At 47.3% G+C, this 27,448-nt stretch overlaps 1 protein-coding gene across 1 annotated transcript in view; it reads left to right on the top strand.

Annotated features, from left to right (window-relative positions):
- The window catches only part of COL23A1 (collagen type XXIII alpha 1 chain), a 190,205-nt gene extending 163,882 nt beyond the window's left edge, over positions 1-26,323 (top strand). The window contains exons 6-28 of the mRNA XM_086621813.1: positions 683-709; positions 2,595-2,621; positions 3,301-3,327; positions 9,185-9,301; positions 9,765-9,800; positions 10,314-10,340; positions 10,773-10,799; positions 11,475-11,519; positions 12,132-12,194; positions 13,525-13,569; positions 14,068-14,145; positions 15,701-15,754; positions 16,553-16,597; positions 17,072-17,161; positions 17,530-17,601; positions 18,360-18,401; positions 19,090-19,116; positions 19,539-19,610; positions 19,697-19,750; positions 20,021-20,047; positions 20,553-20,606; positions 21,264-21,350; positions 25,330-26,323. Coding sequence (XP_086477939.1) covers positions 683-709; positions 2,595-2,621; positions 3,301-3,327; positions 9,185-9,301; positions 9,765-9,800; positions 10,314-10,340; positions 10,773-10,799; positions 11,475-11,519; positions 12,132-12,194; positions 13,525-13,569; positions 14,068-14,145; positions 15,701-15,754; positions 16,553-16,597; positions 17,072-17,161; positions 17,530-17,601; positions 18,360-18,401; positions 19,090-19,116; positions 19,539-19,610; positions 19,697-19,750; positions 20,021-20,047; positions 20,553-20,606; positions 21,264-21,350; positions 25,330-25,377 — 1,191 coding nt within the window. The 3' untranslated portion in view covers positions 25,378-26,323. The remainder of the gene's footprint in view (positions 1-682; positions 710-2,594; positions 2,622-3,300; positions 3,328-9,184; positions 9,302-9,764; positions 9,801-10,313; positions 10,341-10,772; positions 10,800-11,474; positions 11,520-12,131; positions 12,195-13,524; positions 13,570-14,067; positions 14,146-15,700; positions 15,755-16,552; positions 16,598-17,071; positions 17,162-17,529; positions 17,602-18,359; positions 18,402-19,089; positions 19,117-19,538; positions 19,611-19,696; positions 19,751-20,020; positions 20,048-20,552; positions 20,607-21,263; positions 21,351-25,329) is intronic.
- Positions 26,324-27,448: the final 1,125 nt, after the last annotated feature.

Here is a 27,448-nt window from a genome sequence, read left to right as displayed (position 1 = left end):
TGTCGATTCACCATGCACTCCTGTGGCAGCTCTAGAAACGGGAGACCTGGGAAAGAACTGGGGTGACCAAGCGTTGGTCCTGCAGATACAAGTTCATTTCCAGCTTTGAATCACTGCGGATGAGCAAAGCATGTAGGCATTGGCCAACGGGGCAGCTGCACCCTTCCTTGTCCACAGCAAGACACCCCTTCCCATCAGTGAGATTTACTGTTACGGACTGAGGGTGATGGCTGATCCCCACATCTGGGGTAAAATAATAGAGTTTCAGCAAGTCCTTTTGCAAAAGCAAATGGTTCAGATCCGAGGTTGATGTGAATCGCTCCTGGGATTTGCTCAGTTTAACCAAATCAGGCATGTTTTACTGCTGCTCTCCTAGTCTTTAAAACCCTCAGGGAGTCCCGAGCACTGTGCCAGAGCGGTATCACCCTGTCCCTAATCCTGTCGCTTCCTCTCACGCTGCTTCATACTCTGAGTTGTTTGATGCCTCTTACTGTGCTTCTGTGAAACCTTCCTGCTGGATTGCATGGATGGAGGATTAGGTTATATAAGCGACGTAGCCAAAGATTGTACTAGATGTAAGTAGAGCCTCTTTCAGAGCATGACTGCTATGTTTGTAAATTGATTTTTTTATTATTATTATTATTTCTTTTTTAATAACGCTGTCTTTTCCTTCCCTTTTCAGGGGCCTCTTGGTTTGGATGGCAAACCTGTAAGTAGCACCGAGTGCCAAACGTAACATGTCTTTATTCACGCTGCTCCCCAGTAGATAGGCAGAAGATCAACTATTACTCATTCATTACTACATACATAACTGTCTAGGAGACAAAGTTGTGTTTAGGAAAATTGTTCTGTGGTCTGTAACACATGCAAATTTAAACTCTGAGCCAGGGCTGGCCAGCACAGCTAGAGGTGAGCTTTTCTTAACCCGTCAGCTTGTCTCGTCTGCTTCTCCCCGTCCTGTGCCAGCTTGGCTGGCAGGGTTTGCAGATGGGCTGCAGGCCAAATTTGGGAAATAAATTCTAGTAGCGCCTTGGAAGGAGCAGGGTCAGTAATCTTGGTAGCGGGTTCCTGGCACTCTGAAGTGATGTCATAGAAATAATTGTTCCCAAACTGGGTTCATTTGCATCCAAAGGAGCCCAGATGGGAAGTGCTTGAGAGTGCCCAGTGTCTGTGCAGCACTTTGTGGAACTGCCCGGAATTCATTTTATGAGCTGTTTTCTTGACTTTGTTTTTGCTTGGAAGCCCTTTGGCCTAGGTGCTCCACTCTTTTCTTATCTATTTTACAGAAACAACAGACTTTTTTACTTTTATGCTAGCTGAACACTAGCCAGCTCCCGTTCCTTCAACTGGATTGTTGCTCCAGGAGGTCGCAGCTCAGTAGTGTGTCCAAATCCCAGTCTATTCCACCGTGTTCACCAGAGGGCACCATTTGAAATCTTTTCCAACTATGAATTTTCAAAGTGGGTGGAATTCAGTCTTTGCCATCAAAAAGTTGCTCCAGATACTTATTTCTAGCCAGTTAGGGAGTATTCTTTTATAGCTGTATTTTGCTGTAGTTGGTTTTTATCCTACCCCTGAAGATGACAAATGTGAACGAAAAGAAATGGAGTGCATTAGAAAAGAAAAAAATCCCAAGAAACTGGAAGGCTAGCTCACAGCTTGGCTTTGAAGTAGCAAAACCCCACGGTGGAAGAGCAGCGTAAACCCCAGCAGCTCCTGCACCCACTGCCCTCGGCACGCAGGCGGGTGCGAACGGCTGCGAGTTGTGCATGCATGCCGGGCAGGAGTGAGACCTCTGGGCGAAAGGCAGGGAAAATCCCAACGCAAAAGCAAACTTGTCAAGCGGTCAGACTCAAACCAGACTGTTCGTAATCCCTTCCATGAAAGCAAGGGGCCAGCAGCCTTGCTCGGAGCCAAATTAACAGCAGGAGGGCGGCGGCGCGGGGATGCGGATGCTGCTGCTGTCGGCCTCTCTGCTGACCTTCCCCGACTGCGTCCCACCAAGTCCCACTTCAGCAAACACCGTGAGTTGGGCTGAACCCCAAGGTTCAGTATTTTTCTGTGCTGGAAGGAGGATGCAGAGCAGGCACATCAAAGCGTGGCCCTGTGGCTTCTCTTTGGGGCTGCAGCGCGTCTGTCCCTGCCCGTCTTACAGAAAGCTGCTTAGAGGGAGGATGACTTATGTCTTCAGCAAATAGGCCAAAGCAAGCAGCCCATCCTCCTTGTTTATTTCAAACAGATGTATAATTGTTGTAATGATATGCTGAGCATGTGTTTTTCTAGAAGTGATTTAATACTTCAAGAAATCTCTTGCATCTATTTAGAGTTACGTGTTTGCGCGCGGCTGTCATGCTGCCCCGGTCCTTCTCCGGTCCTCTGTCCTGGCAAGAGCCAGTAGGACATTGGTGCTTTTTGGTAGCATGCTGCTCATGTGAAGCAGTGTGTAAATTAAAATAATACCATATATAACTTAAAATAATAGCGAACGCAGCTCAGGTTTGTGAATCGGTGAATGCAGTCTCCTTGGTTTTGATGTTGTGTGCACTGATGATTCTGCTGTTTCTGAACTCGGATCCTTCTTATGTTATTTCCAGGGACCTCCAGGACCAAAAGGAGAAAAGGTAAAGACTGCGTGAATGCATGGCTTTTGAGAAACAGCTGTATGTCCTCCATCTGTTGTAATTCTTTCAGTTCAAGTTACTCCAATATGCCAAACCACTGGGTTTGGTTGGGACGTGGAGCTGTGACAGCAGGTTCTTGGGTTGCTTTTGGATGAGCCCTGGGAAGGGGAAGGCAGAAAGAATTTGTAAAGATGTAGGAGGAATAGGTATGGCCTTAAAGCTCATCCATGCTATTAGGATGAGCTGTTAAGAGTTAGGAGAGCAGCACACAACCCGTCTTCTTGCTTTCCTCCAAGATCAAGGCTGTGGGCTGCATCGCTCTGTGTTTGCATGACATCCTCCCACGAAATCAGAGCAGCCAAAGAAGGTCATTACTGTACTGAAAGTGATGTTAGTCCTCGCATGTGTAGGACATAAGCAGTTGCTAGGGGAGCCTTAGAGTTGGAAACAATCTGCTATTTCTGATTTATTATCTGTTTCATTGCCTGCCAGGGCAGAATGATTCCCTATTGTGTTGTCTCAGGCCCTTCTCCTCCCTGGTTTTGAACACGTTAAGCAATAGGACTCTCGCCACTTCCCTCGTGCGCCATTCCCGTGTCCGGCTGACCCTATGCTCGGTCCTTCGCGGTTGACATTTGAACTCCAGTAGCTGACCCTTGCTGTTTTGTCTGACGCACAGGGTGAAGCAGGGGACATCGGCCCAAGGGTGAGTAGTGACACGGCATGTTGATTTATTCTAAGATCTGGTTGAGTTTGGTCACGGCACAAAACAAGGCTTCGTGCAGCTTTGTCACTGCAAACTGAGGTATGGTAACGGTTCTGGAAATGTTTAATTTGGCCATTGGAGCTCTTTGCGGTGGTGGTTTTCCTAACGTTGACTATGGGGAAACGAGTTGAAGACATTCAGGTACCTCATGAAGGGTTTCTCTTTCTACTGAACTTTTCTATCTTTGTTTCCTTCTTCCAGTGTCAGAGACAGACTCCATCTTTCTCTTGAAGCTGTGGTCCTTATTTGTTGTCAGTAGAGCACAAGCACGTGGTAATAAGACCCGGTGTCCCAAGGCAAGACCCAGCACGGTGTTGTGTTGGATGGCAAGTTCCTCTTCTCTTGCTGAGCTACCCACCTGGGAGCGTGGGCTGCCTTTGCTTGAAAATAAAGGGTTTATAGTAACTGTATGATGAAGGAAAACTGTTTTGGTGATGGCAGTGGTACCACGAAGTCTCCCATGTCGAGATAGGAAGGCTCACCACGAGGTCTGCGGTATTTCCGAGGTGGGCTCTGTTGCCAAAACAGAGGTGCAGTTGGTTATGGGTACCTGCTGGAAACCACATGGCAGGGATGTGCTGGGATGCTGGTGTGTGGGCCCCCTGCAGAGGCCAGATACGGAGGTGGTGCCAAAGAGTTGGCCAGTAGGTTGAGACGCAGTTGCTAGAAACATAGCCAGGACCTCAGTAGCTAATGTTGGGCAGAGATGCCTCAGAGTCATTTTTCTTTTTTTCCCTTGGAGTCTGTTAAGTCACTTTTTGAAGCTGGTGGTGTTTTCTGATGCAGCTCCCAACTGCCTTGGGTGCCTTTGGAAATGTCACCCTCAGGCTCCGAGAGCTCCTAAAATCTCTCCGATAGATTATGTGCTGCATGGCTAAGGAGGAGCTCGGCATAAGGTCTCAACCTTGTCTGAGTGCCCACCCACGTCATCAGAAAAGGCTTTAAGAGGTGATTCAGCAGCACATGGGTGTGTGTTTTCACTCTGTGGCTGGGGCTGTGGATGACTTCGGGTCTGGTGACTCAGGAGATGCAGGAGGAGGTTCTCCGACTCCAAAGCCCCTGTGGTCTGTGCTGCTGGATAATGTGGGAACCCACCTCCTGCCATGGATCCTGTTTGTGCTGCAGAAGATGCTGTGGGGACAGGATCCGTCTGGACTCGCAGGGGCAGGTGTCAGTTCCCAAGGTAGCACTCGTCCTATGTTTTAATTTACTGAAAAAAGATATGCACTTTTTTCCCTCCTGATCTGTATTCGTCCAGATTTTGCTTTACTTTTAGATTTATTTATATCTTTTTGCATAAGAGTAAGAAAAAGGCTTGGAAACAATTTGGGAGGAACACGGGGAGAAACAAGCCTGGCAGAGCCATGCACAAATAGGTCTAACAACTGATGCCTGCCTTTGAAAATAGCTTCCTTTACATCTCCAGACACTCAGGGTTGTGGATTGGACAGGAAACTTCTTAATACCATCTGGCCCAGATTATTTTTTATTCCTTAATTTAATCGATCTTCTTCCTCAAGTTTCGGTGGTGGCTTTGTTTAGCTGATTTTGAAAGATGTGTTGCAGCAAGTCATCGCATCGACGGGAAGATAAATAACTAGGGATATGTCCAGGGCCACCTCCCTCGTAAATGTGCATGTCTATGGGTGGTGGAGTGGGGATAGTGTGTGTCAGTGAATACAAAAATATTGTTATTAGAAACGATAGTTTAAGAGAGAATAATGCTTGGCGTGGCTTTGGAGAGACTGTCCATAGTGGAAGTGAGATGAAAGCAATTAGGGATTAGCTGCTGAATGGGTTTGTGTCTGCACTGCCTCTCTTGCTGTCTCTAATAAACACCTGCCACCAGCGTGGACAAAAAAAAAAACAGATTATTGCCCGTGGGAATGTGCCTAATGCTGGTTTTGGAGGGTGATTTTGCAGAGCTGAGGAGGGTGTTCACATCCTCTGAGGCACTGAACGCTAGTGCTTGCAAACTGCATCAGAGACGGTGTTGCACATAAACGTTTTCAAATATACCAACAAAACACACGTAAGTGTGTTTACAGGGAGAAAGCAAGAGTGGGTTCCCTCTGCTCTGGGGAGGAAAGAGGGAGTCGGGATGCTGCCAAAGCTGGGGCTGCTGTGCCCTGGTACTCATGCTTGCATTTCTTGTTCAAAATCAAACGTACTGCTACACCTCTGAAAAGGACTGTTTTTAAAAGCCGGACTCTCCTCAGGCTGGCACTGGGATGACCACTCTGGATTTATTACCTTGGCTTGGGTGATCTTGTTCTTGCCTGACAGTTGAGGTGTTCAAGACAAACGATGGGATCGATGACTTTTTGCATGTCTGGGCCAGTGGACACACAGCACGTGTGGCAGCAATGCCGGTTTGCTCTTGAGAGGGAGAAAAGAGGCTTCAACTTGTGAGAGACATGCCTTTGTCTGCAGTGGCCCATGCAGCGTGCTCCTGCTCGGTGGCCAGCACCGATGGAGATGGCACCAGTAAGGCCTGTGCCTGTATCTGAGCTAATCTGGGGCGAAATGCTGGCTGGCTCGTGGCTGAACTGGCTCTGTAGCTACAGGCTGGATTTTAGGCTCGGATAGAAAAGTAGCTTTTTTTCCTTCCCTCTTACTTTTTCCAAGAAGCCAAGTGTTTGCCAATCTCAAGTTGCAGATTACAGCTCAGCAGGGAAAGTGTCCTGCAGAGCTCACAGTCAACATGTATGGATATCCCATTTTCTTTTACTTTATTTCTTATTTTGGAACATTATGTTGAAATGGCTATACTGAGTACTCTAAAGCTGGGAATTGCCAGTGTCCAAGGCTTCTGTGCTCTAAGACTCCATTGCTACACAGGGTTGAACCCAAAGGCCAGTTAGCCCAGTGTCCCATGGCCAGGTGTGTCGGGAGAGCATAAACACCAAGCAGGAACATGTAACTCCAGCACACCAAACTGCTCTGCTGGAGCCTCGTTATCTATAGCTCAGGTATTTCTTGGGGCAGAGATGGTGTCTCTGTATTCAAGTGTTCACCATTCATGGCCCCATCTGTGACGGGGATTGTTTGAAGTTAAACGTGCGATGGCTGGATTTGGTGGGATACAGCGTGTTTGGCCCGGGAGAAAATGCAAATTGTCATTTCACGTGGAAACGGGTAGGGCTGGGCTTGGGAGGTGTGTGCTTGGATGGTGCTCAGCAATCTGAGGGATAAGAAAAAAGTTTCAGTTCCTATCTTGCTCCTTGGGCTTTTCTGAAAATCCCACTTAATGCTCTTGTGTATCTTCATGCCCATCAGAAGCTATAAAACTAGGTCCTTTGGGTCTACCACAAAACCCTGTGCTGGTTTCTGTAGTCTCTGGAGGGCCTGGCTGAGCACGAAGGCTGTGTGTCCCTATTATTTTTGATGTGGCATCATCTTGGCTTTCCAAAATCTCAGGATTTCAGCATTGTTCCTCCCCAAAATGGCTACATTTAAGTGAGGGTGGAGCTAAAGCCTCTGTCTAACAGCTTGAAAAAATTCTTGGGAGGGGTTTAGGGGTTTATTTTCCAGGGTTGATTAGTTTTCTCTATCTGACTTTGCTTTTCCCCTCCCTTGCTGAGATGGCTGTGTTAAAACATCTGTGCTTGATGTACCTGCCTGCTGCTAAGCCTGCCCTAGGAGGCTGGGCCGGAGGTAGGCTTGCCTATGCAATATTTACCCCAAAATTGAGGTTATTTGTTTGAAAGGTTTAAAAGCTCACTGAGTAATTCAGGCAAGAGGTTTGTTCCTTAGAAACCTTCCAAAATCCTCATGGAGGATGTGCCGTGTGTTCCCGCGGGGCTTCGCTCCAGCCCTTTGGTCCTCCTACGGATGTGTGCAGGGATGGACGGGGAGAAAGGAGACACAAGCAGTGTCCTCAGAAAGGAAATGTCTTACTGCTTCTCCCTAGATAGATAAGTGGGAAGGCTAAAAGACAATAGCAATGACTACTGACATGGGCTGAATACATTGTTTTTGCATCTTATGAATCCGAGAGATTTATCTGCAGTTTGCAGGCTGGGGAATACATCAGTATTCATTTTAGCCTCTGAAAAAAAATATAATATTTGGTCTTGGGAGAAATGCCTGGATATATCCCCTGTGGGGTTTACTGGAATAATGCTCTTTATTCTGCAGAAAGCCCTGCAATAGGGGAATCCTCTGTAGCCCAGCTGCTTTGAATGTCCTATTGTGCAGTAAACTAATGAAAAGATACTTCTTTCCCTATGTCTGTTTGCTGCTTACCAAGCTCCAGCGTATCCAGAACGTTAAAACAACTACTTTTGGCTACCTAGATTATTTCCTTCTCGTGCATCAACTGATTATCGAAGAAAAATTGTTATGTATTGTTACAGCCTTTAAAACTCATTCTTCCACTGTGCTTTCATCTTAATTTCTTACTCTTTCCTCCTCTGCTTCCCACTTTACCTGGCTAGATGGTTTTTCCTCGGCTCAATCACGGATTTCTGGCTAACGATCAGCTTGTCTTTAGCCGGCGAGTGCTCAAGGTAGACGTATCAGATCTGCTGCCACTGGCTTGCTGTGCTTCTTTGAGTTGCTTTTGTTTGTTCTTTTTGGCTGAAAGCTCACTGTTGCTGCTTTAAATTGTCACTACCGTGGCCACGTTCAGAGGTGCTTGTTGGCAGCACGCTTCAGTGAAGCCCTGTTGGAATTTAGGGGAGTTTTGTCCAAGTAGAAAGACAGAAAAGTGATGAGTTTTAGCATTTGGTCCTTTTTCAGAATTAGGAATCAAGCAGCAAAGTCCTATAAACATTCATATGAACAGTGCTGGTATTGTAAAATAAAACGCATTAGAAGTAGAGTTGTCTAAATCCTCATACTCCAGACGTGACGTTTTAATTAGGAAAAATTCAGTGGGAGGCTCTTGCCTTACATAATTGGACACCACGTTCAGCATTGGCAATGGGATTTTTTAAAAAACTACATAAGTGATTTAGGAGCCCGGATCTTGTTGAAAGGTGGTGGGATTTGTGCTGCTGAGTCACTTAAGGATTTCTGAAAATACCCTACTTGTCCTTGATTTGAGGGTGGACCACATACTAAATACTCTTACTGCCTCGGTGGTAACCCTTCCAGATGTTGCTAAAATATTTACGAGACAGCCTTTCCATGAGGTTTTCCATTGTGCAGCCCCACGGATGTGCCTGGCCACAGCCCCGGGGCCGGGCTGCGACGGCTGGCGGGGGGTCAGGACCTGATAAGTGGGTGGTGGAGCCCCGCAGGGTGCTCCCCTCCGGAGCGGGCACCTCCCAAACCTTCACAGTCACATGGTGATACAGCTGCTGCTTTTTTATTTGCATCCAAACAATTCAGGGTGTAAGTTATGCTGGATGTTAATATATGACCTTGGATGTATTTAAAAGACACTACTAAGTGCTATATATATATATTTTTTTTTTTTTTTGGTGTGGTGCACTAAGCTATGGAAGTGTGTGCATGCGCCGTGCCAGCATGGTGTTGGGTCTGGGTTATTTCTGGGTGCTGTGGCATTGGTGGTTTCCATGCAGACAGTTGCTGGGCAAGGGCTTAATGAGATGAAAACCTTGTTAGAAGGCCTTGAGCAAAATCCTGGTTAAGGAACTAGACCCAAACGGTGTGAAGCAGCCACAAGCTCCCAGCCTTCGCAGTTGGGAAGCTGTAACTAAATTCCTCGGGGACAGCGGAGGCCAGGGTGCTGATGGCCCAGGGACGCAGTGCATGTGTTGCGAGTGCTCCCCAGCCACCACTTGCCAACGCTGCTTCATCTCACCATGTCTATGTGAACTTCTTCCAGGGCGATCAAGGTCAAGATGGAGCCACTGGCCCCCCTGGTCCGCCAGGACCCCCAGGTGCTCGGGGGCCTCCTGGTGACACGGGAAAAGATGGCCCAAGAGGACCTCCAGGCCCCCTTGTAAGGACGGGAGATGCACAGCGAGCACATGCCGGGCAGTCCCCCCTGCAGCGAGGGAGAGGAGGGTGAAGGGTGTCCCCTTCCCCGGTGCTGCCGCCCCAACCGCTGGGTCCCCAGCCTGAGACAGCAGTTGGGGTCTGATGGCTGCTCATACAACAAAGCTCTGGGGCATGGGGCCAAGGGAGCAGGAGAGGGCCTTCCATCTTCAGTTCTGGAGCAAAGAGCTGGACCTGGAGCGTGTATTTGCAGGTGCTGGTTGCAACTCGGAGAGCCTGGAGGAAACCTCTTCCCTGATCTGGAACCCTTGTCAACCTGTTGCAAATCTCTAGATGACTGGCAATTTACTTAATAAAAAAAAAAAAAAACAGGCTAAAGCATAATGCTGCTGAATGTTCTAATTCTTGCTGAGCATTTTGGAGAATGAGGGGTAATAGTTTCAATGTTGGCCTTTTTATTTTTTCAGGGTTTCAAAGGCGAGCCGGGAGAGGATGGCCTCATGGTTAGTAACGCCCAGAAGCACTCGTGTGTGCATGTCCCTCTCCCCCCTCTCTTTACACCCTTTAGTTCTCTGCAGATAATGTTTTTTTTTGTTATTGCTTATGGGAAAACCCATGGGAAATTATAGATAACCTAAGATGGATGTTTGTCCAGGGGTACCTGTGCCAGCGGGGAGAAAAGAGGCTGTTCTTTGTTCCCTTGGCTCCTCCAGAGGGATGTGCTGCTCCTCAATCCCCACTTCTGCCCCTCTGAAGCCTCCTGGCATTGTAACCCTGATTCACTAAGGCCTAGGTTGGGTAAAAAGGTGCTTATAATACATAAAATACACAAGCTGTAAAAGAATATTTAGTATTTACTGAGAGCACAGAGAATTTAACGACTTTATTTGTAAGGAGAGATGAGAAGTTGGCATCTGTGTTATTTTTTTCCACGGGAATTGAAGTACTCTTGGAAATGTTTTTATCCTGTTATACTCTATTGTCAAACGAGTGTATCAACTTCTTACTTTCAACAGGGTGCCAGGGGACCTCCAGGACCAAAGGTGGGTAATAAGCAATGTCTTAACTGTCTAATTTTAACATGAATTCTTGAAACATTGCTGCGTAAGTACGGTGGGTGGAAATGAATATAAGTATTTTGCACTGAACCTGCACTTATCTGTATATCTCAGGTACAAAATTTCTAAGATATCATGTTAGCTGTTGACTTGGGGGTGCAAATGTCTGAGTGTGTCACCTGCTCGATACCACAACCACCGCCCATGTTAACACCTTGAAATGGGGGTGGATGGAGCCACGGGAGGCTGGAAGCTGGTACGCTGTGGGAATGTGCTTTCTTGAATTTTGCAGGGGATAAAGATGACAAACATAAGCCAAGTATTTTAATTTTACAATTAATTTTGACTATCCATACAATTGGGCTTACTTTCTGCTATGTCCCTAAACTTTCTCCTCTGTGTTTGTTGCTGTTGAAGGGTGAGCCCGGTATCCAAGGGAAAAAGGTAAAATGGTGATTTTTTTAATTATTTTTTTTTTTACCCCTCTTTGTTTTGCTCTGTGCTTAACTAGGGAAACCATTGCCAGAGACTGATGGAAAGTCATGGTGGTGGCCGTCCATACTGAGCCGTTCCTTGTGTTCCCGCATCTGCCCAATAGGGTGTTTTCCAGGCCAGAATTTGGCTTGAAAAATTTCATAATTTGCCAGTAAAATTAACCTCTTCAGCACCTACAAAGTGGTTTTACTCCAGGAGAACAACAAAGCACGACAAGTGAAACAAGAAGATACCCTCCTGGCAGATGGGCGTGCTGGTGACTTGTGATGAAGTCCATGAGGATGGGTGGCAGCTTGTAGGAGATCTTTTGGGACCCAAAAGGCCTAAATGGATTAAATACTGAATTTCTATTAAAGATGGGAGAACACTTTCTATAGGGCCTGTTGTAAGCAAATTCTGAGAGATGCCCGTCCACCTCCTCGGGAGCAGGGGAGGCAGAGCTGGGTGGTAGCAGAGGGACCACACTGGAGCCTCCTGGGCTCCTTGCTGTAGCTTTCCCCTGGCCTCCTGCAAACCTGAGTGGGTCTCAGGTCTGTGCAACACTCAGGGGGGTCAAATGACGTACAAACTAATGATAAGTTTGTACAAGCTCTTTATTTCACTTTTTATGTTTTATTTCATTAGGGTGATGATGGGATCCCTGGGGAACCAGGACTTGTGGGCCCTAAGGTACGTTCTGCTCTGTGTCCATCTAATGTATGTGCTTAGCAGCGTCTTTTGCTGTCTGGTTTCTTGGCACAGTGCCACAGTTGGGACAGGCTGAGAAGCACATTTTTTCCCCTGACACGGAAAAAGAAACAAAAAAAAAAGAGAGAGAAGCATAGCCCACCCCTCTGCCACGGTAGCTCTGCCCAGAAGAAGTTTGCAAACACAGCTTGTTGACCATGACAGAGAATTGTCATGTGGAGGCTCCTCTTGCAGAAGTAAATCGGAGGGTGTTGCTGGGGGTGGCCCAGAGCTGGGGTTCAGGATGTGGCTTTGCACTGTCCGGATCAGGGTGCAGCGGTCTATCCGTGGGAGCCTTCTCCAGATGGTGCCGGTTTGGGGCTAACTTTATGGCTGAACATAGTGCCTGCAGCCAGACTGTTAAGCCTGAAAGCTTCGTTTTTGTCTCAAAAAGTCCCCTTTGGCACCTAGGCAATGTGACATATTTCAGGCTAAAAGCAGAGCTTTGCTCGCTCACGTATGTAAATGTAAAGATAAAGCAAGAAAATTCTCAGCAGAAGAAACCCGCTTTCCATCCGACCCGTACAGCGTTCGCCTGGATTGTCTTGTTTTCAGGGAGAAAAAGGAAGCGTGGGACCCAAGGGAGAGAACGGCACAGATGGCTCGCCAGGACCCAAGGTAAATCAAAGTCCACGAGCCGAGGAGCTGGGCACAGCGCTGCCGGGGCAGAGGGTTTCAGCTGCGTGGGCATTTGAAGCCTTCACCTTCTGAAAGGCTCATGAAACGCCCAAACTGAAACGAAACAGGGAGATCTTAAGAAGTATTTTACCTTTTCCTGGTGATTTAATGAAAGCTGGATGCCAGCAGAGATCAGTGTAAGAGTTTTTAAAAATCATCTCCTTGCATGTTTTCCATTGAGCTGCCTCTTTTTCCCAAGGCAGCCAAACCTCTGATGGCGTTTTGATCCCGGGTATTGATGGCTCCGGTATCGCTTCAAAGCCCCGAGCGCTTACGTGCCGTCCCGTCCTACTGACCTTCGTGACTGCCAAGAAATGCAATAAGACAGTCTTGATATGTTAAGTGGTGGTGATGAGACCCGGACAGCGTTCGTGGGCCGTTATTTCCCCCCTCAGCTGCTTCTTGTTTAGTAGGATCTGTATCCAGTCGTGTTTTCTATATCCAACAGCCGTGGCTCCTTGTTGGGCAGGAAACTGTATATGATGAAGAAACGTGGGTTCAGTGACCCTCAGCATTTTATTTTACTTCTAAAATCATAGCAGCAATGCTGGTTTGTTCTCCCTGGGATCTGCTAAATGGAGTTTTCCTATGGAGAGTCTTTGCGTTGGTACAATTTTTTCTTTTTTGGAGTGCTTTAATTTGACCAGCAAATGGATTTTCATGGGTATTGTAAAAGGTAGATTTTTTTGAATCCTAACCTGAATTACAGGTTGCTTCTGCAGGAGTGCTACAGCTTTCCAAAACTTCCCAATTTAAAAAAAAAAAAAAGGGGGTGGGGGGGATAAAAAAGAAAAGAAAAATTTGGCACAGCCCTTTTTCTTAAACTCGCCTTCGAAAATGGTTTAAACATGTTGGCTGAAACTTTCCACACGCAAAATTCAGCCTAAAGCAAAGGGAGAGCCATGTGAAACTTCATCACAAAGAGCCGGAGCTTGGCACGCCCGGAGCAGGGAGCGGAGCCGGGGAGCAGCACGGCACAGCGCCGTGGTGGGGGGCTCAGCCCTGAGTGGGCTGCTCTGCTCCCTCTGCCATGGGACATTTTCTTACTGTCAACTAGCTCACACCAAAGTTACTTTTTGCAAAATATGTTTGCTCTGAAGTCAAATCTTATTTTTTTTTTGACAGGAGAAGCAGTTTCTTGCTGGTGCCATGTATTTTTTCTCAATCTAAAACACATCTTGGCATCTCGTGTAGTTATAGTATTTTTAAGATAAATATCCTATATTTTCCTTGGTGTCTTCTGAATCAAAACTGTGATTTTGATTTTCAGGGTGAACCTGGTGAGAAGGGAGGAATCGGCTCCATCGGACCCCGGGTATGGATGTTCAGGGATTTTCTTTTTCAATTTGGAGTCGTGTATTTGCCTTGACCCGAGCTGTTCCCCACCACCTCTTTCTGTTTAGAATGTGGTTGAATCGCTTCAGGACCAGTTCAGTGCTAGAAAACAGAGATGTTGTATATTTAAATAAATCATTGTGTAGGTACCGGATGCTGCCATGGAAGATAGCTCTGGGAAATGCAGTCAAGTCCCATTTTCTTATCGGCGTGACCATCCCGTGACCCTCTTTTTTGCAAGAGGGAAGCTGTGAATAGGGTAATCCAGTGAGGATTTTGATGCACCTTCTCAGTTACACAAATCTATGCCCTTTTGAGGTTTGGTTGGACAACAGTTACAGCTGTCAGACTAGGAATTGATTAACTTGATGGTGTTTGCAAGGTGATAATCCCCAAACACCTGGGTGTCGGGTCTTTGCTTTTATACCACCTTCTCAGATGCTGCAAAAACTAACATAGGATTCGTCCCCGGTTCCAGGGTCCTCCCGGCCTGAAAGGAGAACAGGGTGACACCGTAGTGATTGACTATGACGGCCGGATCCTGGACGCGCTCAAGGTGAGCCCCGCACCGAGGCCATGCCGGTTCCTGCGAGTTCATGGGAAGGGGCTGGAAACCCGCTGAGCTCTGGCACGGTGATGTTGTGGCACCGCGTCTGTCCCTGTCCTGCTGCTTCCCGAGATCTCGATCTCGGCACAGAGCTGGTCGGGAGGGGAGAGCTTATTGCATCTAAGGGCTGAGGATGTTTAGGATGTACCAGGAAAACTGGTGGCAGAACTCAAGGCTGTGAGCTCAGGCTGGGTACCAGGCTCGTGGGATGAGGATGTGGGATGTGAGTGACTGTTCTGCAGGTCAAAGCAACCCGCTGCAGCCTGTGACACACAAACGCCTGATGCAACAAGTGTCAACAGGCAAACTACAGCTTAAACGCTGCCGGCTGTGGGGTGTTATCCCCACGGCCCGGTGCGGAGCTGTGGTTTCCACTGCGCATCCTCTGGAGGCGGTTTTCCCTGCGAGCAGCGGTCGGGATGCGGGAGGAAGGGGAGCGGTGCCCGAGCCCCAAGCTGCCCGGCCGAGCAGCACCCTGCTGTATTCAGTGAGGTGAAAGAAGCCCAATAGAATACTTTAATTACAGAAACGTTTGAGAACCATCCTAATTGTTTTATAACAGGCTGCAGGGATACACAAAGTGATGGTAATTACCGTTGGCAGATGTCTGCACAGCGTGCGGCTTCGTGAGTGGTTTGTGGAGTGCAGTGGTTGGAGAGACTCCATCAAACGTCCAGAGACCTCGTTTGCTGGGTCCAGACTCTCCCGTGTGCTGCATGTGGCGATTGCTGGGGGGCACGTCGTTGAACCTCCCTAATTTCGCTGTTTTCCTGCTTATTAGCTGTTTGTGGTGTTTGCACACTGACCTGTCTCGCGGGCAGAGCTTTGGCAAGGGGCAGCTTTACGCAGCTCCCAGTGTGATGAAACGTGACAGTAGCTGAGTGTGCGCTCACGGGAAAAGGTGCTTGGGGATGTGATGTGGTTTTGGTTCTCAGTTGAGCGAGACCATGAGTTTTGCTGTTTGAGATAATGGGCAAGTCACAAAATGACATCTTGAGGCAGTTCATGGTCCCCACACCCAGCAGTGCCCAGGAAAATTAGGTTATGTAAGCGTGCGAGGTTTTTCTGCTGTTAGTGCTCACACAAACTCCTTTGCTTCTCCTCTTTAATTGCACCTCCCCATCCGGTTGTCACTGATTTCAGCAGGATGCTTCTCCCCAGCAGGATGGCTGGAGAGGGGGGAACGCAAAAGGAGGAGACCAGGTTTGGGGCCACAGCTTCAGCTAAAGGCATTTTGCCCCTTAAACACACGTACTGCTGCACCTGTAGACCCAGCTAGCTCCGGTTGTGGTTTTTTTGCATGACCATCCGCTGTGCCGGAGGGGTCCTCAGGTCGCCTCATGTCAGCGGAGCTCATCACGGTGTTTGGGCAACAATGGGTCACATGAACATCTGTCATAGGTTGCAGTCAGGAGCTGCTCCCGGCTCATCCCTGGCAGCACGGGGACAATGTGCCATATTCATACGAGTCATGTTCATGCCCGGTTTCTTTGCTGTGTTTCAGGGTTCACCGGGTCCCCCAGGGCCACCAGGCCCCCAAGGCGCTCCAGGTCCCAAGGTGAGCCCAACCTGTGCCATGCAGATGGTGTTTCCTAGAGGGAGATGTGGTCATTAGCAGCACTCTGAGTAGCAGGTGTCTCCCAAGCCAGAATAAGGCAGGTGATGCTACCTGCAGGGCTTGAGACAAGGCATGGTAAAGAAAATGCTATTTAGCACTTCCTTGGGCTGAAAAATGAGGTTTTCACATGAAAACCAAAGTTTTGTTGACCTGTCTCTGGCCTCCAGCCTCTTCCAGAAGATGCTGCCCCAGAAACGAATCCGCTCCCAATCCTACACCTGACAGGTGAAATCCCAGCCCCTCCGGATTTCCTCATTGCACGTGGCGGGAGGCAGAAGTAAATGGGAGACGCAGTTGTGAGGGGGGGGCTGGTGGTCCTAAAAGCTGTGCCAAGCCGCCCCCCATCCCGCCCTCCCCATGCACTTCTTGCTGCCCCGACACCGCATCCGAGCGGGACCGCACTGTCCTCCTGCTCCACAAGCAATAATCAGTGACCTACAGTCAGCTGTAATTTCTTTAAAAGATGAATTTAACTTGCAGATAAACATCTCTTGGAAGAATGGGACAGGGCAGGACTTCGGTGCCTCTCAAGGTCTCCGTGTCACCCAAATTCGGATGAGCCAGTAATGGTGGCACATCACTGAAACCTCCTTGCTGCCGCTCCTGAGCCTGGCAGTGCCAAACCCAGAACCACAACAGCTGATGCAGACGAATAACTCATTTCCTTGCAAAATGCTTTCCCGAGATGTTTTCTTGCTTTAGCTTACCATGCACTCCCCTTTCTCCGTGTCTTTTCAGGGAGAGCTGGGCTTGCCAGGTCCACCAGGACTGGATGGTGAAAAGGTGCGCGGGGCATGGCTGGATGGAGCGAGACCTTGCAGGAGCTGAGTTAAAAAGGAGTTTACTTGTGTGTCCATAAGAGCTGCGGCTGTGAAAAGCAGATCTCAGCCTGCCAGGAGCAAGCTCTGCCCCGCAGCGTTCAGCTGCATCTCCTTGAACAGCCCATTGCTACAGCCCTACAGCAGCCGCAGATGCTGCGCGTGGCTAAAGGGGCTCCTTTTACCAGTGGTTCATCAGACACTCTCTCAAATTCTGCTGTAAGCATTCCCACCCCTAAATGGCTGTGATCCCTGCTACAGCCCAGCCAAATTCTGCTGCGCCCGCAAAGTTGGCGTATGTGAGTTTTATCGTTAAAAGATGTTTTTGTGAGCTCGTCCTGCGATACGGAGAGAAACAGTGGGAACGCAGAAATGGCTGTTATGGGGAGGGGGGTTTAACAGTTTTCTCCTAAGCGAGTTGTTTTCTGTAAACTTCCAGGGTCCCAAAGGAGCAAAGGGTGACCAGGGCAGCGTGGGGATCGCGGGACAGAAAGGAGAGACAGGAGAAATGGGCTTATCGGGTCCACCGGTACGTCCCTCTTTCTGTCCCTGTACGTCTACTGCTCAGTCCTTTAATGTGCTGGTTTCTGCAAACGCTCGGTGTGCGGCTGGGCTTGCTGAGCTCAGCCATGGCCCGTCTGCGCTGCGTCACCGCGGAGCAGGAGGATGCGGGAGCTTTGAATTGTCTTTGCTAATGATGATGATGATAATGGCTTATTCAGAAGGTCATCTCAGCTGGTGGCAAGGAGGAGAACATCTTTTTTCCAAGTCCCCTGGGGATGAAGATGAGCTTTGCTTGAGCCAAGGCTGGGGTTTAGGGGAAGAAAAATGTATTTTTCTCTCTTTTTTGCTTTCCTGGAAGATGCACCACATCAGCGTGATGTTTTTATCTTTTAGGGAGCAGAAGGGCCAAAAGGAGACAAAGGAGAAAAAGGAGACACTGGCTCACCGTGTTTGCAGAATAATCATGTAAGATCCTGGCACTGTAAAGCCTCTTCCATGACATAAGGTCAGGCAAAGTCGGAGGGGGGGGGGGGTGTTGGCTGGAGCCACCAGTTCCGTATCCATCAGTGTAGCGGAGGGGAGCAAAACCCAACTATTTTCTACAATAACTTTCAGATGCATCTAAACGGAGTTTGTTCATTAGGGAAGAGCATGCTCAGCACCGCGAAGTTACCTGAGATTTTGCATTGATGGTTGAGATATCGGATGCTGCTGTTGTAATTAATGTTTTGCTCTAAAAACCCACAGGGCTTCTTGCAGTTTTGTAGGATTTCTGCATCCTTTTTCCCTTATTCATATCTTTTGCTTAAAACAAAACCATAAAAAAGTGGTGAGTTTTGATAGTTTTTTATTAGTGATGCAAGAGCTCTAATTTTATCCTGGTTTGGGTTTTTTTTTAATCAAAAAGGCTGGTTTCCTCTAGTCTGCGCAGAAAATGGCATTATTTTCCATTACATCCATTTTGCCACTGGCAAATACACTGAGTAGCACGAGTCACACCGCTCGTTTCAGAGCCTAGCTTGATTCGCGTGCTCATTAATATTCAGTTATTTGTAAATCCTACGAGCAACTCTTTGATTAGCAGATATTTTGATTAAAGCCATTAAATCAGAGGGCATTAAATCACAGTTCTGGGATGCAGGAGGTTTCCATTCCCAAAGTGTTCTCTCTGTGCCAACGCTGTGCCCGGCTCTATTAATGTGCCATTTAATTCCCTTCTGCAGATCATACCCGAGCCTGGACCCCCTGGATTACCCGGCCCTATGGTAGGACTCTGGAAAGCGGCTCATGCAATTGAGCATTTCTGGAGATCTGTTATTGCACATGACTAGTTAAGGACGTGGGTTGGTTGCTCTGTTAAGTAATTGTGGGCTACTGTGAAACTGGGAAAAAAGTCAGGGGAGAGAGGCACCTGATTTAGGAGAGTGTATCAGCGTTGGTGGCACGTTTTGCAAATATCCAAGTTGCTCCTTGGGATGGGGAAAAGATAAAACCGTGTGGGATGGGAAAACCTGTTCCCACCCCATGATAGTGTCTATATTCCTATAAATTTGCCCAAGTCGGTAAGTTTTTGCCATCAATTGCAGTGGGGAGGATGTGGGTGGTGATGAACACACAGAGCATTTTTGATGCAGATTATCTAAGGTGTTTGGTGCCTACGATGGTCCAAAAAGCTGAGCTGCTGAGAGCATCAGGAAGGTCAGGATGCCTCTGCTGTGTCCAGGAACACAGTTGTCTCTCTGCTGTGAGAGTACGTGCTTCAAAACCAGGTACTTTCCAGGTGATGTTTCCCTTGATTTGATGTCAGAGAACCAAATAAACTGCCACCTGTCTTGAAAAGAAATATTTGGCCATTGTTAGCCCATAATTAGAGCAAGAAATGGTTTGGGAAGCAAACTTGGGGGTTTGTGTTTTAAATTCTGGTTTTCAGATGCACCATTGTCTTCCCTGCAGGGTCCTCCAGGAATCCAGGGGCCTAAAGTAAGTCACTAAATTAAACGTCACCCGCTATTCCCAGGCTGCCAGTGCGTTATTTACAGGCTCACAAAGGCCTGTCAGCTCTGGGGACTGATTTTTTTTGTCACTGTTTGTGACAACACATCCCTTGGCTGTGCTGTTCAGCAGTTGGCATTTTGGAAAACAAGCCATTTGTCCTTCCACTTACGCATTGACCATCTTAAATCCTCTTTCAGCGCAGAGGTTCAGGGTTTGCAACTCAGGGTTTCCAAGCCCGCAGGCTTAAACCTGTATTTTCAACTATTTTCTTATTTGGTCTGGTTAAGAGGAGAAAACATTAACAGCAGTGCAGGTGTGAGCACCCCAGAGGTGTGGTGGGTGTGTGAGGTGGCTGTCCTGGGCAGAGCTGCCAGGTCTTCTTGGTTGATGCCATTTCATTTGTGCAGGGCTTGGATGGTGCAAAGGGAGAGAAAGGCGACAGCGGTGAGAAAGGAGACCACGGTGACACTGGACCCGCTGTGAGTCATCTTCCCGTTATCTCATTTCTGCCAGAAACCTGCCTTATAGCAACTATCCTAATGCTTTTGTTTCTTTTTTCTTTAAGGGCCTCCCGGGTGCTCCAGGGCTCATCGGTTTACCCGGTACCAAAGGCGAGAAGGTAATCATCGGTGTGGGAAATGAGCAGTGAGGTTGTGGTGTAATCCTAAAATAGAGGCTGATAAAATCCCTGCCGTGGTGGGTCCAGCCAGAACTGCAGAGCTGGGGTCACCAGCACTATCCCGATGCATGGCGAGGAGCTCCCCTCGAGTCCCAGGGAATGTTGGGCGAGCCCGTGCTGTCACTACTGTAGTATTTACCAACTAGATGTAAGTGCCTGCAACACCAAACTCAATATGACACATCTTAATTTTTATTTTTACAACTGCAGGGAAAGCCAGGGGAGCCAGGACTGGATGTGAGTATGGAAAACGTTAATTGATATGTAGAAATGTGAACAACATGCATGTAAAGGCCATCAAATTGCTTGAGAATATCGGAAAATGTGTCGCTAACACTGTATAGACTACTGTCCCTTAGACACAGTGCCCACAGACAATGTCTGTAGGAAAGGGCTTAATTCAGGCCAGTTGCCGGACTGCTTCCACCGCACAGCGGTAACTGGTCGGCTAAAGATGCCACAGGGGTTTCCCTTTCCGATTGACAATATTTATATTGGATTCAGAGAAACAAAAATCTCCAATAGAGGGAGTGTCACTGGGGTAGGTAAAGCAGTAGCTTTCCCAAGAAATTGCTGAGATACCAAGTCAAAAGGAATAAAATGTCGTATTTCTCACCATGGGAGGACGGGTTGATCGCTGGAGGTTGCTTATGTTGAACTGAGATGCTGGGACGTTCACATGCTAAACTTAGAAACCTTTTTTTCTTTTTTCTTCCCCCCCACCTAAAAATTGTCATGATAGGGTTTCCCAGGTCTCAGAGGAGAGAAAGGAGAGAGAAGTGAAAGAGGCGAGAAGGTGAGTGGGGTATGGCTGTAGAGATGCTGTTTGGGGCAGGACTGGCCACTGTTCGGCAGGCAGCGATGCTTGCCCTGGGTGCTGCTTCCCTCCCCAGCCTGGCAGCATTTCTTGGGTCACTGCTGTCTGGCCCGTTGTGTAGCACAGGTGTCTGCATGGCCCCAGCGTGGGGCAGGATACGCAGTTAATTCCTACCCCGTTGGAAGCGCTTTCTGCAAGTCTGTCCTTCCCCTGGCACAACCATTGTGGGGAAACGGAGCAGCCTGACAGCTCCGGGTTGTGAAGAATCACTAGTTTTGGTTTATAGACCTTGAAAATGGATCCAAGTCAAAGGTTTTGTTACAGGGATCCTTAAATAAAAGGGTGCCCAGCTGGAGGCAGGAGCAGCTGGAAGCTGGTGCTCCCACTTATTGTCGGATACCAACCTGGTTTCTAGCAAAAACCAGTCATTTAGTCATTCTGTTATAACATTACCCATTAAAATGTCTCCACCCAGCTTTAACTGAAGATTTGCACAGTGATGTCATTAGTCAGTGGAGGTTACACTGGTGCCAACAGCCCTACTCTGGGCGAGGGATGGGACCCTGCAAGTGCTGTGCGAGTTAAAGCCGAGGAGTTTCCCCTCCTGTTCCTGATACTTTCCCATTGCACCAACAGGGTGAGCGCGGAATACCGGGGAGAAAAGGAGCCAAAGGGCAGAAGGGGGAACCGGGCCCTCCCGGACTGGATCAGCCTTGTCCCGTGGTACGTCTTCTATTTCACTCGTTCCAAGCGCGCGCTGCTGGGACTGCAAGGGGACGCGGCTTTGCAGCCAGGGAAAGGGGGGGAGGGTTTGGTAGTTCTTTATTTCGCAGTAAATCAGAGCGGATGGTTATTGTTTTCTCACTTTTATTAATGGTTTGTTTTATCTGCACTGCTGGAAGTTCACTGCTGGCTGTAAGGGCTCCTCTCTGGCCAGCTGGGAGCAAGCCACAGCAGTAAAAATAATCTTTGTGTTAAGACCTTCTCATTGTAGTCGGGAACAATGGGCTTCAGTAAAACGCTCTTTGGAAGATAGTGTGCCCTGGTAAAGCTGCTGGCATGGCTTTTGAGTACATCCGAAACCGAGGAGTAGCTCAATGCAGTGGATGCGAGGCGATTTGAAAACAAGGTCTGCTCCATCCCTTCACCTCCGCAAACCGAGCGAGGGATGAGCCCGGCTCTGGCGCTCCCGCCCGCGGAAGCATCTTAGTTCTGCCAAGGATGTGTGATGTGTGAGCCGGAGCTCCCCAGGCTGCCAAGAAATGCCTCTGGGAGAAGAGATCTCCCTGCGATTCTCCGCCCGAGACAGCAGCTCTGTCCCTTCTCAGGCACATCCCGGGACACTGCCATGCAGCGTGTACAAAGAGGCTTTCCAGGAAACCTCCTGGCTCTTTGAGCCTGAGGAAGGTGGAGCTCCCAAGTCCACTTCCAGAACCCCTCATTCCTTTGCTAGGGCCCAGAAAACAGTGCATCTATACTGGTTTATAAGAAGTCATTTGGCCTGGTCAAATTTACCTCTTTTTTTATTACTCTCTTTCATATAAAGACTAAAACCAGAGAGATCCCTTCCCTAAAACACTTTGAGGCTGCAGGATGGAAGTGATTTGTATCATCTATTGAACTAAAGCTATTTAAATGTAGCTGTTGGCCCCTAGTCTAGCTTGCACCTAACTAGTAGGGCCGGGTACCTGCTCCAACATGCTCTAAAAAACCCATTTCTTTCCTAAATGTGTGATTTTTGTCTCACCCTGTCAGCACAGCTATAGCAATCAAAGCTGCCGTGTAGCTCCACTATATGAGTAAAAAGCTCCTTCAGTCAACATGGTTTATTTTGCTTGGAGATTAATTGTGAACTACAATTCTTTCGTTTCTGATGGATCACCTTTCCTCCCTCAACATGCTGCATGATTTAACCCTCATCTTTTTTCACTGTGCTGTTACAAACGTGGGTCTCTGGTTTGTGTATAGAAGATCTTTCCCAGATGACAGACTCTACGTGTCTGTGAATCCCCACCATAAAACAACTCTGCTGACATGCTGCATCATCAGAAATGGAGGGGTAAAGTTCTGGACCCATCCTCCTCTGCAGAAACACGGGTGCCTGTTTGAGTAATTCCCGTGTCCTGTATCGTTCTCAACAAGCAGTTATTTTTTCAAACAGGGAGATCGTAGCATTGCAGGCAGGCAAGGGGACCCAGGTTTACCAGGCCTGGACGGGGCGAGCATGCCCTGCCCTTTGGTACAGTATCTGCTCTCTTTCTTTCTTGCATGGCTTGTGTGTGTGTTTCTGCAGTGGCCAAGCCCTGTCCCGAGGAGCAAAACCCTCCAGGGAGGGGCAGGACACAAGGCAGCAGAGCTGGAACAAGATGTTTCTATTTGGCACGCAGAGAAGGACACCAGTGCCTTGTGCCTTCTTCCTCCCAGTTAAAACTACTTTAGACGAGTGTAAGCAACGGGAGACGATGTAGGGGATGGGATGCTCGCCCCTTTATGATAGATGCTAAACCTTTAGTTGTGGTTTCTCTCAGCACCTGTGGCCCTCGTTGGTGCCCCTCGTGCCTGTGCTTCCGCAGCCCGGCCGCTCCGATTCCCAGCTGGGTTTTGAAAAGCTTTTCCCGAATGCACGGCCGGTTCTGCGGAGCGGCGGCTGGAGGGGCTCAGCGGCACCCTGGGCATCAGAAGGGCATTTGCAGTGTCAGCACGTAGCTCTGCCCGCAGAGCTCAGGTTGAAGTCCGGCGGTTACGCAGGGAGGTCCGTGCTCCGCTGCCGGACAAGGGCTCTGCACGACTAGCTAAAAAAGGGCATTGTTGTATTTTCATTTTTTTAAGCACAGAAAATGCTGCATGCTAGATGATTTGCAGTTGTCTTCAGAGGAACAAAAGGGCAGTCAGCTGTCTCTCTTTCAAAAAGTTAAATTACTTTCGTATGTGTCAAAGAAACCAATTGCTAGCAGCAGGCTCGCTTCAACTCTCCGGATTTACTCCCTGGAGATGTTGTATTTACCAACTATTTCCTATCTTAACTACACAGAAAATACAAGACCTACGTGTGCTGCAGGCACTGTAAACTGCAGTAGGCGATTTCTCCAACACTAACTACTACATGAGTAGTTAGTAAAGCACTTGCACATCTTCCCCCTTATGTATGTGAGGGTTTGTTGTGTGTTGGCCACGAGTGTTGTCTTCGTTCTCCACCCCACCGTGCGGTGGAGGCTTGCTGGGTTCTCAGTGACGGCTTTCAGTCCAGGAGCACGAGCACCAGCCTTACACACAGGGTGCAAAGCTCTTTTTGAGTTAAATCATTTTGGAATCACTCGAATGAAACATGGTGGAGAGGCACGGAGGTTTATGATGGCCAAAATAAGTCTTGTGAGTGTACAGGAAGGAGAAAAAGCCCAGGGCAGAAACAGCCCCGTGACTGTCGGTGTTACAGTGTGCTTTAACAGCAGATCAGGGTCTTTCTACATCAAACTCCTGCTCTGCGCCTTGTCCCCTTTTCCCTTTACCCTCAGACAACTCTAGCAAATGTACAAGTTCCACTTTTTTTTTTAATGAATAGTTATGGACCAAAATATTGACTGGTGTCAGCAGAAATGTGTATCTTTTCTAACTAATGTTATAGGAAAGCATGTGAAAATAACTTGACCTCTTACACTATGAGTAGCTGGAGAGGGTAACCTTGCTTCACTGCGTCTGTTTTATTGGGCATAGGCTATTTTACATATAAAATCAATACAGAATACAAAAAATGTGATGACTGACATTTACAGTAAAAAATGTAAAAATGCATTTTGACCTATATTTGCACTAGCAGTTACTTCTGCTGCATATGCATCCTCGTGGCTTCCCACCCCTAGTTAATTTGGGGGTGGCTCTGAGGGAAGGGTCAGTGCATGTGTGCTCTCTGTAGCTCTACATGCAGAAATTCATGCAATCAGAGATCCAAGAGCCTTTAAAAAAATCCAGCATCAGAAAAGGCAGCTGAAGTCAGCTATTTCTTCTAAAGTATCTTGAAAGAGTTGGTCATACATAGTCCACTCCTCTTCTAAGGGGCTCCTTCCTTTTCAGTGTTTTCCTCCCGGTAAGTAAGCTCTTCTGGCTTTCTGACTTCTGTATGTTTGTTGCATCTCCATCAGAAAAAGACAAATATTTTCACTCCCTTTGCATAGTCCACAACTCATCCTATTTCAATCAGTTCAGCAACTCAAGATTTCTTAAAGAAACTAACTACTGCAGGATCGAATTTAACACGATTAGGATATCATCCAGAAAAAAAAAAAATTACAACACTGCCCCCAAACTGAGCACATATTAACAAAAAATACATTTCCACATCATGCTTTCCATATATATGTCTGATTGCAAAAACCACTACCTTATAAAGCAGATTATGAAGTTAATTAACTGTGGTTGCAAATTTTTTTATTTGTTCACGTTTTCTTTTTTGTTTAAAGGAAAAAGAAAGTTTATTTTGTGTGGAGTTTTTTTTACCCTGGGGTGTATTCAGTTTTGTGTGGTGTGTGACACACGGATTACATTGCCTGCATATTTGGTTTTGTACATATACAGTAAATGGGTTTTGCATGGTAATTAACAGTGCTGCTACACCTTTCATCATTGTGAAGATTGAGCTTTAGGTTTTGGGGTCTGACGCTTAAAGTCACTGTCAACAGAAATTAAATCTGTAAATTCCATTTTGCAGGGGCCAGACGGACTGCCAGTAGCAGGATGTTGGCATAAGGTACAGTAATATTAATAATTGTATATCCTGGATCAGGTCCTGAGTAATTTTGTTTGCTTGCATGGTGATTGTTTGCACTGCTGTGCATCCTTTAAGCAACAGGTTTCATGCCTGGCAGACATAACAACACACCTTGGGAGAGCAGGATTCCATCTAGCTTCATGTCCTGTTCCCCACAGCTGTAGACTGGTGCTAGGAACACGGCTCCAAAAGCTTGCTAGGTGTGAAAAATCATTCTCGTAATAGTAGCAATGCCTTTTTTCAGGCTTGCTCAGGTTAGGCTTTTATTATGGCCGAGGCAGTTTAGCAACCACTCATGCAAAGACTGCACCACTCTGCAAAACGTGTGACTTACTCAGCCCATACTCACTAGCTGAGACTTTCACAGTGGGCTACCTCTGTCGCTGAGTTACAAAACCTTTTTTTCCAAACAAAGACTTTTCTGCCACTGTAACTATAACCCACAACCACGATGCTGCTTCAGCACTCGAATCAGTAAATCGGGGTGCACGTGGTCAGGTAACTCGTGCCGTCTCACGCACCCACAACAGCCAGGGGCCGTAAGTGCTGAAGGCAGCCCAGGAGAACGAGGAGAGCCGCGTCCCCCGTAAGATGCGGGTTTGATCCGGGCTTGCAGGAGGATGCTGTGACCTCCTTCTCCAACAGGGGTATGCCACTGAAGCTGAGGGAACTGGATTATTAACCCAGTTTCAAACGTGTGGTACGTGGACACAGTTCAAGTTAACAGCAAGCGTGTTACTAACTGGTTGCAAACCCTCAGTTAGAACGTGAGCACACCCTTAGCATATAAATGTTTTTAATTCTGTGGTAAATCGTTTGGATGTACTTTAATAGTAAAAGAAATCTGAATGCCAATCCTTATAATATTAACAATAAGATTATTAAGTGTAATGAATGGAGCATTTCTGTTTGATTAAAATGTTTGTCTGTGTGTTCTTTTCAGTGATCTCTAAGCATGAAGCACAATATGTAAATAATGTGATATATTTTGATCTTTTTAATTTTTGTATAAAAAAAGGAAAAAAAAAAAACATTTTTCAACAGTAATATATTGACCTTTTTTATACTGGATTCTGTCATTTATGGACTTGGAAAATATTGTAAAGCTCCCGAACCCGTAAGATCCGCATGGCAACATCAGGATTTGATACAAGTACCAAGGACCATAGCTGGGAATGACCAGTACTCACTGCTCACTAACAGTACTGAGACAGCGTGTTGCTTCGTGTGCCTTATTGCATGAAGGAGGGAGAAATCCCTGTCCTAATTTGGCTCTCAACTCTGTCTTTTGCGTTGCACATGCACGTTAAAAGGGTGAAAAAAACTGGCTGAAAACAAAAAAGAAAAAAAGGATGCAGCCCTAGAAACGAAAGAAGCGGCTGTACACCATCTGGTCAAAGAAAAAAAGGACTTGCAACTTGCAGAGGAAACAAAGCCAAGCTCCGTTCATTGCTACCTGCTGTCGATACGATGGAAACAGCAAATCTTTGGCTAAAGAGAACAACCTTGACTACCTGTGGATATTTCTCCTACTATTAAGAAAAGCTTTTTATCTGAAGAGGAAGCAGCTCTGGGTCCTGTTCTGGGGGTCTGTGGCTGAAGATGTGCAAACACTTTGTTACTGTGGAACCCAAATTCCCCAAGAACCCTCCACTGCAAAATTTCCAAACACAAAAACCTAGTAATACTTTCAGTGTAGAGAGCTGCAGGACAGGGAGGGCTCTGCTGAAGTCTTTTCTTAAACAACAGAGCACGTAATGTTGCTGTTGGCCTTCCCAAAACTTGGGAGTTTGGAGTATTTAATTGTCTTGGTTTGTAGGGTTCATTTGCATTTGATTTTTCTTGGTTTTTAACTGTAAACGCTAACTCGGCATGCTCCTCTTGTCCTCTTCCTCCTCGCCCCTTTTTCATCTCTTTGAATTATCTCATCTCAGGCACATCCCATGCAGAGCAAGGTAATGAATAAAAGGGGGTCTGTAATTTTGATATCTGCATATGGCATTAAGTGAGATCAATTAAAAATTTGCAAAATGTTCCACCGTTCATGCTTTTAAGATGT

This window comes from Tauraco erythrolophus, chromosome 16 (assembly GCF_009769465.1).
Source record: "Tauraco erythrolophus isolate bTauEry1 chromosome 16, bTauEry1.pri, whole genome shotgun sequence".
Taxonomy (NCBI): Eukaryota; Metazoa; Chordata; class Aves; order Musophagiformes; family Musophagidae; genus Tauraco; species Tauraco erythrolophus.
Note: the sequence above shows the minus strand (reverse complement) of the source record. Positions and strands in the feature narration are given on the sequence as shown.